The 13404-nt window shown below is 45.8% G+C and overlaps 6 protein-coding genes across 6 annotated transcripts; 4 read left to right on the forward strand and 2 right to left on the reverse strand.

The window, feature by feature from the left end:
• Positions 1-3: 3 nt before the first annotated feature.
• V1508DRAFT_410963 (Pre-mRNA splicing factor PRP21 like protein-domain-containing protein) lies at positions 4-1826 on the forward strand. The gene is made up of 4 exons (XM_066939390.1): positions 4-224; positions 283-329; positions 380-941; positions 1006-1826. The coding sequence occupies exons 1-4, from the start codon at positions 122-124 to the stop codon at positions 1671-1673; spliced, it is 1380 nt and encodes a 459-aa protein (XP_066798046.1). The 5' UTR covers positions 4-121; the 3' UTR covers positions 1674-1826.
• V1508DRAFT_410964 (survival motor neuron interacting protein 1-domain-containing protein) lies at positions 1619-2909 on the reverse strand. Its single transcript, XM_066939391.1, has 3 exons — positions 2465-2909; positions 1925-2414; positions 1619-1874 (listed from the first exon to the last, which is right to left on the reverse strand). The coding sequence occupies exons 1-3, from the start codon at positions 2812-2814 to the stop codon at positions 1779-1781; spliced, it is 936 nt and encodes a 311-aa protein (XP_066798047.1). The 5' UTR covers positions 2815-2909; the 3' UTR covers positions 1619-1778.
• A 136-nt stretch (positions 2910-3045) lies between these two features.
• V1508DRAFT_410966 (uncharacterized protein) lies at positions 3046-4579 on the forward strand. The gene is made up of 2 exons (XM_066939392.1): positions 3046-3163; positions 3218-4579. The coding sequence occupies exon 2, from the start codon at positions 3228-3230 to the stop codon at positions 4428-4430; it is 1203 nt and encodes a 400-aa protein (XP_066798048.1). The 5' UTR covers positions 3046-3163; positions 3218-3227; the 3' UTR covers positions 4431-4579.
• Positions 4580-4766: 187 nt separating this feature from the next.
• V1508DRAFT_410973 (Misato segment II tubulin-like domain-containing protein) lies at positions 4767-6835 on the forward strand. Its single transcript, XM_066939393.1, has 6 exons — positions 4767-5061; positions 5119-5185; positions 5232-5295; positions 5349-5813; positions 5872-6389; positions 6442-6835. Exons 1-6 carry the CDS (start codon positions 4863-4865, stop codon positions 6686-6688), a joined length of 1560 nt encoding a protein of 519 aa, XP_066798049.1. The 5' UTR covers positions 4767-4862; the 3' UTR covers positions 6689-6835.
• On the reverse strand, positions 6749-9712 carry V1508DRAFT_410975 (uncharacterized protein). Its single transcript, XM_066939394.1, has 4 exons — positions 9522-9712; positions 9349-9464; positions 9113-9287; positions 6749-9049 (listed from the first exon to the last, which is right to left on the reverse strand). Exons 1-4 carry the CDS (start codon positions 9576-9578, stop codon positions 6887-6889), a joined length of 2511 nt encoding a protein of 836 aa, XP_066798050.1. The 5' UTR covers positions 9579-9712; the 3' UTR covers positions 6749-6886.
• Positions 9713-12163: 2451 nt separating this feature from the next.
• V1508DRAFT_395368 (uncharacterized protein) lies at positions 12164-12394 on the forward strand (the record flags this gene model as incomplete). Its single annotated transcript, XM_066938049.1, has 1 exon — positions 12164-12394. One exon carries the CDS (start codon positions 12164-12166, stop codon positions 12392-12394), a length of 231 nt encoding a protein of 76 aa, XP_066798051.1.
• Positions 12395-13404: the final 1010 nt, after the last annotated feature.

Raw genomic sequence — 13404 nt, forward strand, 5'->3', positions numbered from 1 at the left:
TATTTTCTTGTCGCCTCACAGAATGATCTCCGTATCCGTCATTTCCTACTATGATTATTGTCAATTAACAGGATTTGATCCGGACGTGTTGTAATTGACTAAACTTACTTGACATCTAATTATGTCAGATTCCAGTGCTCAACGAAATAGTACTGCACCGCAACCTTCTCATGGTCAGATATCTGCTCCAGAAGGAATCATTATTCCACCACCAGACATTAGAGGTTAGCATCTTTCTTTCGCAATTTTTGTGACTGAATCGACTAATACAGGGTTATTTAGAAATCATCGAGAAAACTGCCGGATATGTTCACAAGAATGGCCCAGCGGTAGGTGTCTTACTTTCTCGAATTCTTGTTAGGAATCTAACGACAAATAGTTCGAAGCACGCATTAGGGATAGCGAAAAGAATAATACGCGTTTTACCTTTCTGAACCCAGCCGATCCATACTATCCATTCTATGAGTGGCGACTAGACGAACACAGGGAGAACAGAGCTGGATATGGCAATGGACAAACCGATGAAAAGGGTCCGGAGGTGCAGAAAGTTGAAACGCCCCACAGACCTGTCCAATTACCAGCGTTTGAATTCGCGGTCCCTACACCGCCAATTTCTGCACAAGACTTGGATGTACTACGGTTAACTGCGCTATTTACCGCCAAGAATGGAAAATCGTTCTCTAATATGCTATCCCAAAGAGAAGAGCGAAATTATCAGTTTGATTTTTTGCGTCCTAATCACTCGTTTTACCCATATTTCACAAAGCTAGTCGAGCAGTATAAGAAGGTGTTGAATCCCACGAGCTTTCTAAGTGATATATGGAAACAGAATCTTAAGAATAAGTTTCAGGTGTTAGAGAAAGCCCAACAAAGGGCTGATTGGCAGAAGCATCAGGAGGTCGAGACGCAAAAGGCTGCGGAAGAAGCTGAGGCTGAGCGAAGTGAGCTTTCATCTTCATATCACTGCGAACTGCGGACACTGAACTAACACTGGCTTCATTTTAGTTGCTTACGCCCAGATTGACTGGCATGATTTCGTCGTTGTGGAAACTATTGAATTTACGTCGGGCGATGATGATGTTGAACTACCGCCTCCCATGTCTTTATCAGAGCTCGAACATGCTTCTTTAGAGCAGAAACAGATTATGTCGTTATTTAATGATGCTTCTCGCATAGATACTGAGACAGCACCTCCGACAGAAGAGATTTTAGAGATTCCTGCGCAGCCTGCGCCGTCCCCGCCTACCCTAGTTCCGGAAGAATCAGAGGAGGACCAACGAATTAGAGAACGACAAGAAGGATTAAGAAGACAACGCCAGGCAGAAGCCGCTGCGCTGAATCCGGGGTTACAAAATATTAAAGTTTTACCGCAAGGGAGTACCCGACGAAGCAACCAAAAGGCGAGTAAAGTTATCATGCAGGAATGTCCACTTTGCCATCAACAGATTCCATCATCTGAGTTCCAGGAGCATATGCGGATTGAGCAATTGCACCCACGATGGAAAGAAGAAAAGGCGAAGATTGACGCCCGCAATGCCATTTCGAATCTTGCCTTCAGTGATGTTACGACCAACATTAAGAGGCTAGCAAGTGCTCGGAGTGACCTATTTGATTCTGATGGAACAGCATTGACACCGGAAGAAGCACAACGGCAAAAGAGGCAACAAAAGTAATCTGTTATATATACTGTATACTATTAAGGCTTCACATGTAACTGTAATTTTCAAACTTTTAGTATGTGTTTATCTACGTACACGAATGCTATCCCGAGGCAAAACCTAGAACAGATAGGTTGCCAGATCCTTTTGAGAAAAAAAGTCTGAAACAATACACACAACCATGTCGATAGTAGCATGTGATATGTTCGTTAATTCCTATGACACAATTAGACAAAACTTGAGCGTTAAGGACTCGACATAATTACCTTTGACTCCTTCTTCACTTCCAGACACTTTTGACTTAGCTGTCGAAGTATAGAAATTTCATTACCTGGTATAACATCTGCTGTACGAACCAACAACGCAAAAAGCCAACGAGACATAGCCAGTGACATGCTAGGTGTTATCCATCGTTGAAAATATTTAAAGAGTCTGAAAACATCTTCTTGCTCTAGGACAGATACTAGCTGCATTGTCGGAGGATGGTCTGCTGATTGGATAAATTGCCTCCAAGCGGCTAGACTATCAGGAAGTTCCGAACGACTTATCGTAACCGGAATGGCTTCATACGAGGCTTCCAATAAGGACCGTGAGAACTTGTACTGGCTCATAATATAGTGATGCCACTCCTTAGTGATAGAATGTGCAGATACCGGCTGAGGGTGATGCGAATTTTGGAAATCCGTAGTGGCACATGGTAGGTTTGACATGTTGTCTCTGGATGACACGAAACTCGGTCTGGAGTCTGCTTCTCTCCTAATGTCAGGTTAGAGCAAAAGAAACAGCAATGAAATGAACAAACCAACCTAACAAATCTTATATACGACATGCCGTCTTCAGGGACTGAGTTTTCGTCATCGTAATTCAACATTATCGAGCCGCTGTCACTAGAAACAGGTAACGCTCCTCTCTGGCCCGTCACCGGATCTAACGGTCCTGCAGTATAGCTTCCTAACCGAATGGTTTTACTTTTAGGCCTGTATCGATTCTCGTCATCCTCATCGTCAAGCTGTCCTACCTCATCTGTCTCGCTCGCATTTGAAGTCATATCCCCTTCCTCGTCGTCAAAATAATTGTCCATGCATTCCCTCGCATTGTCGTTCCTATCCGATTCAGCAGCGGGTGATGAAGAGGGCTTTCTCTTTCTTGATGACATATTTCATGGTGCAAAGAGACAAATTTCACCTCGGAAACGAAGGGACATGACTGAGTTCGACTATCTGCTGAAAGCTTGGGACCGGATAATGTTTTGGCGAGTGAACCATGCAGTTTTTAAGTAAGTGTTTAGACCCCCCTGAAAATTGCAATATTCGTTAGGGTAGGGTTGGCGTTCTGCGCCTAAATCTTCCGCGGACCTCTCTTGACATACAATCATCACGTGCTGCAAGTTACACTCTGAATGTCAACAGAACGCCATCATTTTGGGCATGCGACCTGTCGGACTCCAGTCTAGAGGCACCAATCCACATTCTGAGTTGTGGATTCCACCGAGCCAATTCTTGTCGGTAGGTTGTAATTTATTACTTGGTTACTTTTTTCTAATTATATATGGCTGTAAGGTACTTGGATATGTCAAATTCGGCGCCTCTTCTTCCATACTCTTATAATCAGTCGCGGCCTCACAATGAGATCGCGCTTCCGACGATCAACCGCAAACGCGACTATCCAACGTCCGACTCATTTATAGAGCCAGCTAGTACAGATGTTGATGATAGTGACTTTGGAAGTGATTCTCAGGCTCACCACAAGATCAATGGTTACAAGCGCATGCAACTCACGTCTGACATTGGCAACGATGATGAATGGATGGCGCTACCGTCTTCTCCTCCGAAGGACGAAATAAACCGGTCTTTTATGTCAACTACGACTACGCGAACTTTTAACGGTTTTTTGGAGCCGCAGGGTCGTTTTAGTGTGAGCAGAACCACATCCGCTCTATCGGGACGGAGCTCTTCCTTCGTGGTGGTCGATAGACCTTCGGATTGCGCATCGGACCGCATTCGCCTAGCACTAGAGGATGGAATGAGAAAAATAGACTTAGATAGCTTGAATTTGGATGCTATCCCAGATGAGATAGGAGATCTGAGGAATCTCGTGGCGCTGGAGTCCGGCTTCCCAGGGCACCAAGATGCTGGACCGCTCAGACAGGATGTTGAGATTTACCTATCCAACAACAATATTTATGAAATTCTTCCACGTCTATTTAGCGTAGAGAACATTACTGTCCTCTCGTTAAGAAACAATCGGCTTTCTGCGATTCCAAATGCGATATACCGATTACGAAATCTCCAAAATTTGTCTTTGGGCGGTAACGAACTACAGTATCTACCTGCACAAATTTTACAGCTAAAGCAACTGCATGTGCTTACCGTGCACCCAAACCCTCTTCGCTTACTACCAGCTAACGCCTCACTACGTGAGGCGACATCTGATACTTCGACTTATCTGGCCTTTGCATCAGTTCCAAAAATCGAATCGAACTCAGCTACTGCGACGCTGTCGGAGTTCTGCTTGCGCATTTTGTCGCGATACAGAGCCACAGATAAAGAGATCAGCAAATGGAACTTACCGAACAACATTTTGGAGTTAGTTAATCTTGCTACTAAAATGAACTCATATAAAAATACATGCGGACAATGTGGAGCGTTTATGGTCAAAGAATTGGCATTCGCGTATGAATGGTGGAATGGCGTTGTTGGAATTGACAATTTTGTAATTCGGCGTGACTTTTGTAGCGGTAACTGCATTGAGAAGTGGAATCAGGATTTATGAATTGCATTATTTGAATGAACCACGTTGGCATAGTTTTAAAGCGATCCTGCTAATCGATACTTTGGCAACGATGCATGTAGAATATGAATGCGCTTGCCTTGGTCATGTTTACTATGACTAATACTATTTAAATTGTAATATTTCGTTGCCATGAAATTGATTCGACAATTAAATGGTTTAGATGAAGATGAAGTATGCCGTGTTCTTTAGCAGCAAGCGCAAGATACATTCTGAGGTATGCTCATAGGGTTAGGAATCGCGTACCCGAATTTACCCGGACTAATGATATTATGATGCACTAGTAAATTATGCCACCGAGAATTCAGCAAGAGTAGTCGACTATCAATGACGAAGCTGTAGTTTTACTAGTGGATTTAACAATTCATGCGTATGCTCGACTGGCGTATTGCAGTCACCCGAGCTTAGCCCAAAATGAGGGAAATTCTTCACCTTTCATTTTCAACAACAGCAAATCATCTATCTACTCATTTTTTCAATGCACAAGAAAGCTATTTCACATACGATGACAAGATAAGTCTAGTTGATCATAATGTAACGTTTCGAAGTGGGCTTGCGGCAGACGGTAGCACGGAGACCTTTACTCCTCGGTGCTTGCTCTGGGATTTAAAAGGTATCAACACACCTTAGATTGATTATAGTAGATCTGATCTGATCCCTCTACTTCCAGGCGGATATGGATCATTGATGAAATACAACTCGCTATACGAAAACGAGGAGGGAAGTTTAGCGTCTGCGTATGTGTCTAAAACTCTCTGTGTCATTGTGACCTAACGATAATAGGAATGTTGTTCGAATTGAAGAACCGCGAGTACCAAGAAGTGCCTATATACAGTCGTTGGATGAGGTAACAGATCTCGACGCAGTTTCAGAAGAGGTAGTCTAATCCGTACTATATAGAACGCGGAACACGTTGCGAAACTAAATCCTTCAACTACATTATATTGGTCAGACTACTGCAATGTCTTCCACCACCCACGATCCCTATTACAGCTTTCCAGTTGGGAATACCATCCTGTAGATGCACCAAGAGGGCGTGCAAGGGGCAGTGGCGGTTCAGGTCCGTTAGCTGTGGTACACCATGGTTCAGCAGGCAAGGTGAAAGAATTCAAAGGCTACGATGTCGGGGCCAGTGAATTCCATGACCTCAGTCACGCGGACAGTGCCGGCGAACTTGCTCTGGAGACTCATTTTAGAGCGCTTCTCGAAGAGTGCGATTTACTAGCCGGCATAAACATCATTACGGACGTTGATTCCGCTTGGGGTGGCTTTACTGCTGAAGCATTGAGCGAATTGCGCGACGAGTATATTCCCAAAAGCACAGTTCTGCTATGGGGTCTGGAAGACAATGCTAGTTTGGACCGGGTATATTTTGCTAGGTTTCGGTCAACAATAGTGAAATTCTATCTAACGATAATGCTAGATAAATCAATACTCCAGGATACAAACTGTAGCAGCTCTAACTCCACTGTCGACAGCTTACATTCCACTATGTCTCAAGCCAGATACTGCTTCACTATTTAGCTTTTTCTCTGCAGACGTTGGGTTTGATGCAAGCAGTCTATGGCACACTACTGGCTTGTTAAATGCGGCGTTTGAATCCATAACGCTGCCGACGCGGCTACGGGAGTCCGACTCGAGAGTCTCGATGGATACATTAGCATCTGAGATAACGTCTCTCGGATCACGTAAAATTATCAGTGGCACAGAGCTGGCAATAGGACACGCAATTCTGCAACTAGGAGGAACAAATAGTGTAAACAATGGGCACCAAGATAGGCTCTCACAGATAAAGGCTGCAAAGTCCCGACCAGGTCATGTTTTTTCCAAGTTCGGCGTCGTTCGAGACTTTCGAGGCAGCAGTATTGGGAGCATGGAACAGATTTGGGAAGAGTATGCCAAACATACGGATGTGAAAGATGAAGGTGGATTTGTAGACCGGTATGACTTACTCTCTGTGGTCGTTCAATACTAACTGGTGGATAATTTTTAGGCGGCTAATTGCACTCAGCTATCCGACACCAGCCTCATATCCACCTTACTTACCTGAGTCAGGGCCGTTGTATTCATCGCTGTATAGTACCTCGCTTACAAGGTATGAGCTGGCTGATATGAAAGACTTTGTCTCTCGATATGTGCGCGGTGACGATCGAGAAGAACTGAAAGATGAATTGGATACTCTGAGCGCTGAATTCATATTTGGCTGGTCAGACGACAGCTCTGGAGATGACGACGAATGAGTAAAACAGCATAGGAACCCGGCAAGCGTACTATAGGATTATTGTTGACAATCAAAAATTGATGTATTCAATATCTTAAACGCCTAAATTATACATACATTGCCTCATAAATTGAACAGTAAAAGTACAAATATTCATAAACATTCGAATAAATTATCTACAAGTAATAAAAGTCTATACAAACTATCCACCATTGTTTTACCGACGTTTTAACCTCCCTCTCATAGGTGCCAGCTTTCTGCCTGGAGGAGGAGTGCCTGATGGAGCAGGCGAAGCAAATATATTTGGAGCGGATGAAGTCATACCATTCGCAGCCACAGGTGCAGGCGAAGCCTCGGTAGAAGTATTGAACCCAAATACAGCAGCTGGACTCGCGGTACTGGATGCAAAGTTGAACAAAGAAGTCGAAGACTGAGCCGGTGCATTGGGAGCTGCAGTTGATCCGAATGTAGGAGCAGCTGCTGAGGCACCACTGGACGCCAATTTTGCTGCTGAGTTTGCGGCGTTGGTCGGGCCAGCAGTAAAAGTAAAAGATGGCGCACTATTTAGTGTTGTCGTCGGCGCTGACATGCCAGGTATCAAGCTGGTAGAAGATGAGGTTGCGAGAAAGCCACCAAATGGCGGTATGGCAGAAGATGTCGCGGATGAGCCAAACGAAAATGATGTAGCTCCCGTCGCTTGGGTTGTACTTGCCGACGACACTGACTGGCTGAAGGCAGGTGCGGGAGCGGATGTGGCAGCCACATTGCCACCCATAGCAAAAGCAGGAAGAGACGGCCCAGACGACGTAGAAGACGTCGTCGATGCACTTGAAGGAGTATACGTTTTGCCAAAGGATGATGTCAACGCAGGGGTGCTTCCAGCTCCGGATGCCGATGTCGAGGCTACTTCTGCTGATCCAGAAAGTTTGGACGACAACGAAAAAGTAGGTGCGCCAGATGGCGCAGATGTCAGACCGACTGAAAAACCTGTCGACGGAGCAGATGATACTGCCTGTGAACTGACAACCATAGATGGTACTGACGTTGCAAAGGATGTAGACATGGGAGCTGACGCGGGAGCCGACGATCCAGACCCAAAGGGTAACCCTGATGAAGGACTAAATAGCGAATCTGCGGATGATTTCACACCAAACTGGAATCGGGAAGACGTAGTTGATGCTGACGTGCCCGGAGCAGCCTTAGAGTCACCGATGGTCGTTGTAGCGGTTGCGGCTGACTCTGTTCCTGGACCAGAGGAGACAGAGAAGCTGGGCAGATAAGGAGCAACTGAAGCTGTCTTTTTGTTAGGGGTCGACCTCGATAAACTAAAAGTGAAGGACGGTGTTCCCAAATTAATTTCATCAGCAGACGTTTGTAAACGACTAGGTTGTGCTGGAACACTTGACGGACTAAGACTGAATACTGTCTTGTCGCCCGCAGTCGCCAATGCAGGAGCATGCGTGGGCGACTTAGTTAACTGCTGCTCCTTTTTCAAAAGCTCCTCCTTCAATTGTCTTTCTTTCTCCTCCAACTCTTTCTGCTTCAGCTCCTGCCGCTTCCGTTCTTCCTCTAATTCTTTTCGTTGTCGTTCTAGCTCAGCCTCGTTCTCTTGTCTTTCTTTCTTGAGACGCTCTTCTCTCTCTTCCTGTTGTTGCTCTCGCTCTTCTCGCTCCAGCTCTAACCGCCGCCTTGCGATATCTGATTCACCTGCTCCGGACTTCCTAGGCGATATATGTAGGTCAGGTCCATCAAGTACCAACCTAGTCCTGTAAAATGCGGGATTGCTTGCTAATGTAACGCCGTCATGCGCAAACAGTCGCCGTTTCTTAAGGAGTGGCTCTTCAACTTCAATCTCCTTAATCTCTTCATCGCTATCTTCGAATTCAGCTGAAAAGAACCCAGGTCTCTTTTTGCGCTCTGGCGCGATATCCGACACATCCAAACGCCTCTTTCTGTCGTTTCCAGACTCGTGTAGAGCAGTATCCGTCTGCGTAATGCTATCCACATATAGAGGTCTTGAGTTTGGCGCCGGAACCTCTGAGAAACCAGCCGTTGAATTAGAAAACAATGAACTGCAGTCTGACGTTGCCTGCGCAGGCATTCTCTCAGGCAGAGTAGCTGAAGCTGTTGACGTGTCGCTTGGCTTATTCTGGTCTTCGCCTGAATATGCCGCAGCAGCGACAGCCGCAATTTTGTCACCCGGCCGACGTAATTGAGCGAAATAGGAAGGCGGAGCGTACTTGCGAACGTTGCGTCGACCGGTGTGTAATCTAGAGAGCCTGGATGCAATGTTTCGTGAATTCCAGAGCGCATCGAGAGAAGATTTGATACCACCACGTCGTTCTTCTGGCGATTCTGTGGCAGGCCGTTTTCGGGGTTTCTGTACTCATTAGATACTCCGTTTGATATGACATGCTAGCCGCAAACAATTATTCTAATATACCTCAGATACTTGCGAGTCAGTATTACTTGGCAGCCTAGAATGTGCAATTTCGTGGCTCCTGGTGCCGCCGTTCGATATATTGTCGTGATCTCGGTTGCTTCCACTCGCACTCGGGATAGTCGGCGAGATCGTCGCTGATGATTCAACAGAACCTAATTCCCTAGAATATGACACGCTATAGATTAGTTTCTTTATATGCTTTTCTTGACGCTCGGGGACTAGGTGGGATTAAGTACCTGTTGCCATTCGTAACAATTTGACTCTGTAGTAGCCTTCGTTTTTTCTGCTGCTCTTGTCTCTTCAGAGCCTCTCGATACGCATTAACTATTGATACCGGATCATCTTTGGACCACTATGATACTCTTAGATTAGCAATGGCCACGATTTGGCTTGCCGGTAGGAAACTCACATTGATCCCAGAGAAGTCGAACTTGAAAGTCGACGAATCCGACTGGCCTACTACCATCTGACCAAGATATTGACCTAGCTTCTCAGAGAGAGATTGTTGGCTGCAATACCGAGAATATGATGGATCGCCGATATATAGTCAGGCGGAATACCTAATAACACGCTAAATCTCAATTTTTTCGAGCTGTGATGGTCATAGTGAATGCACGTTTGCGGATCATCTTAAGCTATCAAGCTTAGTTACTGCACAAATGTATTATAAGTCTCTGCATAGGGTAAAGGGTTACTAAATTTGTTGCCTACGACCACCTGTGCATTTTTGACAGTTCTGTCTGTCGCAAACACATTTGGCATCTCATTTAGTCTGTCGCGAACACATTGCTAGCCACTCGTCAGTCTTGGATACCTACTCGCCGGGTATTTCTTGGACGATTCTCATCAGTGGCCACTCCCTGCGTAAGTTGCTTGACTAAGATCTGACCGAACCCAGCAACAAACAAACCAATTTACTAATTACTTGACTTGTCGATGTTAATGATAAGCAAGACAAGAACTACGTCGGAATGGTTTGGCATGCTAGTGATACATAACAATAAGACGGAGACCACTGTCTCAATATCATCATCAATCAAGGCAGTGAGATGGTAAATCCACAATAAATGTAGAACATTACGATCGCGACTTACACTGCTATGATCGCGGTTGGCCGGCTGAGAGGTGTCAGGTGTGCCGAGCGCAACTCAGGAGTTACAGATATGAATTCACAATGGAAATTAACAGACCAATGCACGTCAAACCGGACCTCACCAAGCGCCAATTGAGGGGGTGAGCTACAATTTGAGAGTAAATATATTTAGGTGCAATAGTATTCATTAGTTGGTAGCCACGGACTTTGTCCACTAAATATTTTAGAATGAATCTTTGTTAGTGACTCGTAGTCGCAAGTTTGCGTGTCTCACGGAGAGCGACTGGTAAAAATCGCGCTGTGGTAATTTCTAAGGACAGGCTAGCTAGAAAAACTGCCCATCCCAAGTCAATCCAGAATACGGCGTCGAAGACCCCTTCACGCCATGACATGTTCGCTTTGATTGCTTGAAGACTTAGAAACCCGTGACGTCTGACGACGAGGCATCAAATATGCATATATGTCAGGGTTCTTAGTAGACTGAGTTTTTCAACTGGGGTAAAACGGACGAGTCATCCAGTGACTCGCGCCGGGTAAATTGTTACCAATGGCGTGCGGCTTGGTCAGTTTCGCCCCAAAGCGGCTATTTGTTATCGTCAGTGAGACTCGCCTCTCCACGCGCCATTTGATTTTAAACTGAATTGGTCTTTGGCGGTGACTCGCAGATCCGATTTCGCCCACCGAACATAGACATTTATGTCAAGTTGGATCTAGAAGAAGGATTATTTTGGCAACGCAAGATTGTAATGGGACACTTGGAAGTCGAGGGCCCCAGTAAGTACAGGCGTTTTAGATACATGTAACTCATCAAGGTGACTCAACTGATTAACCGATTGCGGCCCAGAAATGACCGCACGATGCGCGGAACCTCTCCTTCGAACGGCCTTTGCCGGTAGTCGTGTGTTTCTGACAATTGCAACCTCATACCGGAATGAACCCATGGCGATTATGACAAACACTGGTACTCACCAGTGTTTCTAGATTTCGCACGTTTTCCGGAGACATCAATGAACGGCAATCTCCAACGGACGTAAGTCGTACAAGTTTGCCCGGCCGGCTGAACACATCTTACTTCGAGTGGTAGTTTTGGTTGCAACTGCGCCGCTGACCCCGAGACCAGGACAACAACGTCCCGAAGTTCGAGGTCAGTTGCTGAAACGATAACGAGTTAAGTGTAGAGGGGAGGGAATTGTCACCGACAAGGCGGGACATGACAAGATCGGTTTGCTTCACTCTAATTCATAGGAGGTCCTTAGGGTTCAAGATATAACCTCGCTGCCGCTGTGCTCTGCCAAACCAGAATTCCTGCTCAGTTATATGTCGAAAAACAAGGATTGAGCTTCGAACCATCTACTCCTTAATTGCGTAACAATAAAATCGCAAAAATGGACGGGGAGCGGGAAAACATTTTACTCCCCTCTCCCAATTTGTGCGTAATCAAAGGTATTGACGAACAACGTCAACAACATCAAAACGTGGCCCCGGAAGACTGCCAGATACCGACGTTCGGATATCAGGACCGGATTACACTTCCGTCGCCCAGCTGATACCCTTGTGACTCCCTTGCGTGGTGGAGTGATTTTTACTCCGATGCCGGTTGCACTGGACGAGTTGATTTAGATAGCGAATCCGACTTGCCAACTGTTGCTGACATAGAGGCAACTACCTCCCGTGCCACTGTCGCTACATCATTGTCGGCCTCGTTGTCAGCGTCATCAGTGCCTGTGACCGAAGACTCCCGCACGCTGGAGCCGGGTCATCTATCGAAGACCACAAGCTTTCCATCATAAAACTCTGCAATCTCTATCAATGCGAGGGAAACCGCTCGCGATTCTTTCAGATGATCGCGAACCTCTTCAATGAGGACTATGGTATGTATACGGCTTCGTTACACTGCTTAGAACATAGCTAAGATTTGAAGATATAAACCGACGACCGTTCGTGCTTTGGAAGTCAATATGCCAAAGAAAAGGCGACAGGAGCAGAAAGAAAAGTCCGACGTGGCTGAAGTGGACACGGACGTTAAGCAGGCATTGGGTTCATTCCTCGTCCGCTTTGATACGGTGAATGCTGAGGTTATCGCTAGAAAGTCGGAGAACTCCCATGAGAAGCGGAGGGTTGAAGATCGAAGAGAAGATCTGGAGGCTACACGCCTCGTGAGAGATAAGATGATAGCAAGTATTAGATAGGAGGTAACTGGTGAGCATGACAAAGTGGACGGCGTTGGCGAATTTGTCGTGAATAACAAATGATACGACAGGACGAACGCGCGTTGTTTACAATTGATTTTACGCGTTGCTTTGGGTGGAAACCGTGGGTTTTCTCAAACCTAAAAATCTAGCATAAATGTACAGGTGCTAAACGTCAAAAATTGAAATTTCATAACTCTGCTGTCATAAGGGTTAGGGAGCCCGTTTTAGGCAGAGGCGCGGCTAGGATATCTTTTAAAAAATCATCTTGCCTCTGAAAAAAAGGTTGCTAAATCAGCACTATTAGGCGCACGACAATGATGAACTACCGCATAAAAATGAGAGAATACGTTGGTGAGGATTGCACTGAAGTCATATTGCCTAACTTTGACGACGGGGAGCAGGAAATTGTTCTGGTAACTCATGACGAATGCTCTTTTAATGGTAGTGACGATGTGACTGTTACCTGGACGGAAAGGGGCGAGTCCATCATTAAGAAGAAAGCCCCAAGGCTTAGGTCTGATGGTATCCGACTTCTGCTGCGCATGTCATGGTTCCCTGCAGTTTGAAGGGCAACAGCTTACATTCCAGATCAAATCCATCGAACGACTTTAATCAAGTACGGTACAGTGCAGTAATGACTTGTTGGGTGATGCAGACCTCCACTGCCAACCCCTGACTGGGCAGTCTTAGACAGGCCGTGCAATCTAGGTAGTCATGTCTGTAGGCTGCATTAGATCCCGCAAAACAGCGCGCAAAGGCCCGTCACCCTTATCACACAGCGTGCATTGATAGGCTGCGGTGAACGGAACCTTTCATATATTGAAATCGGAGGAAAGTTAATAGTCTCTGCAGAATCGTAGCGTCAGCGTCAGCTACTGCCGTAGTAAATCTAGCAGCCCTTACCACCAGAACCTCGTGCGACTACTAATCGTTATCGTTATCGCGATCGTCGCCTTTACACCAAGTACATCACCAATTTATTTCTGGTTATCTGTGCTCCCAAATCC

The sequence above is a fragment of the Lipomyces doorenjongii genome (assembly GCF_038497915.1).
Source record: "Lipomyces doorenjongii strain NRRL Y-27504 unplaced genomic scaffold V1508scaffold_6, whole genome shotgun sequence".
NCBI lineage: Eukaryota > Fungi > Ascomycota > Lipomycetes > Lipomycetales > Lipomycetaceae > Lipomyces > Lipomyces doorenjongii.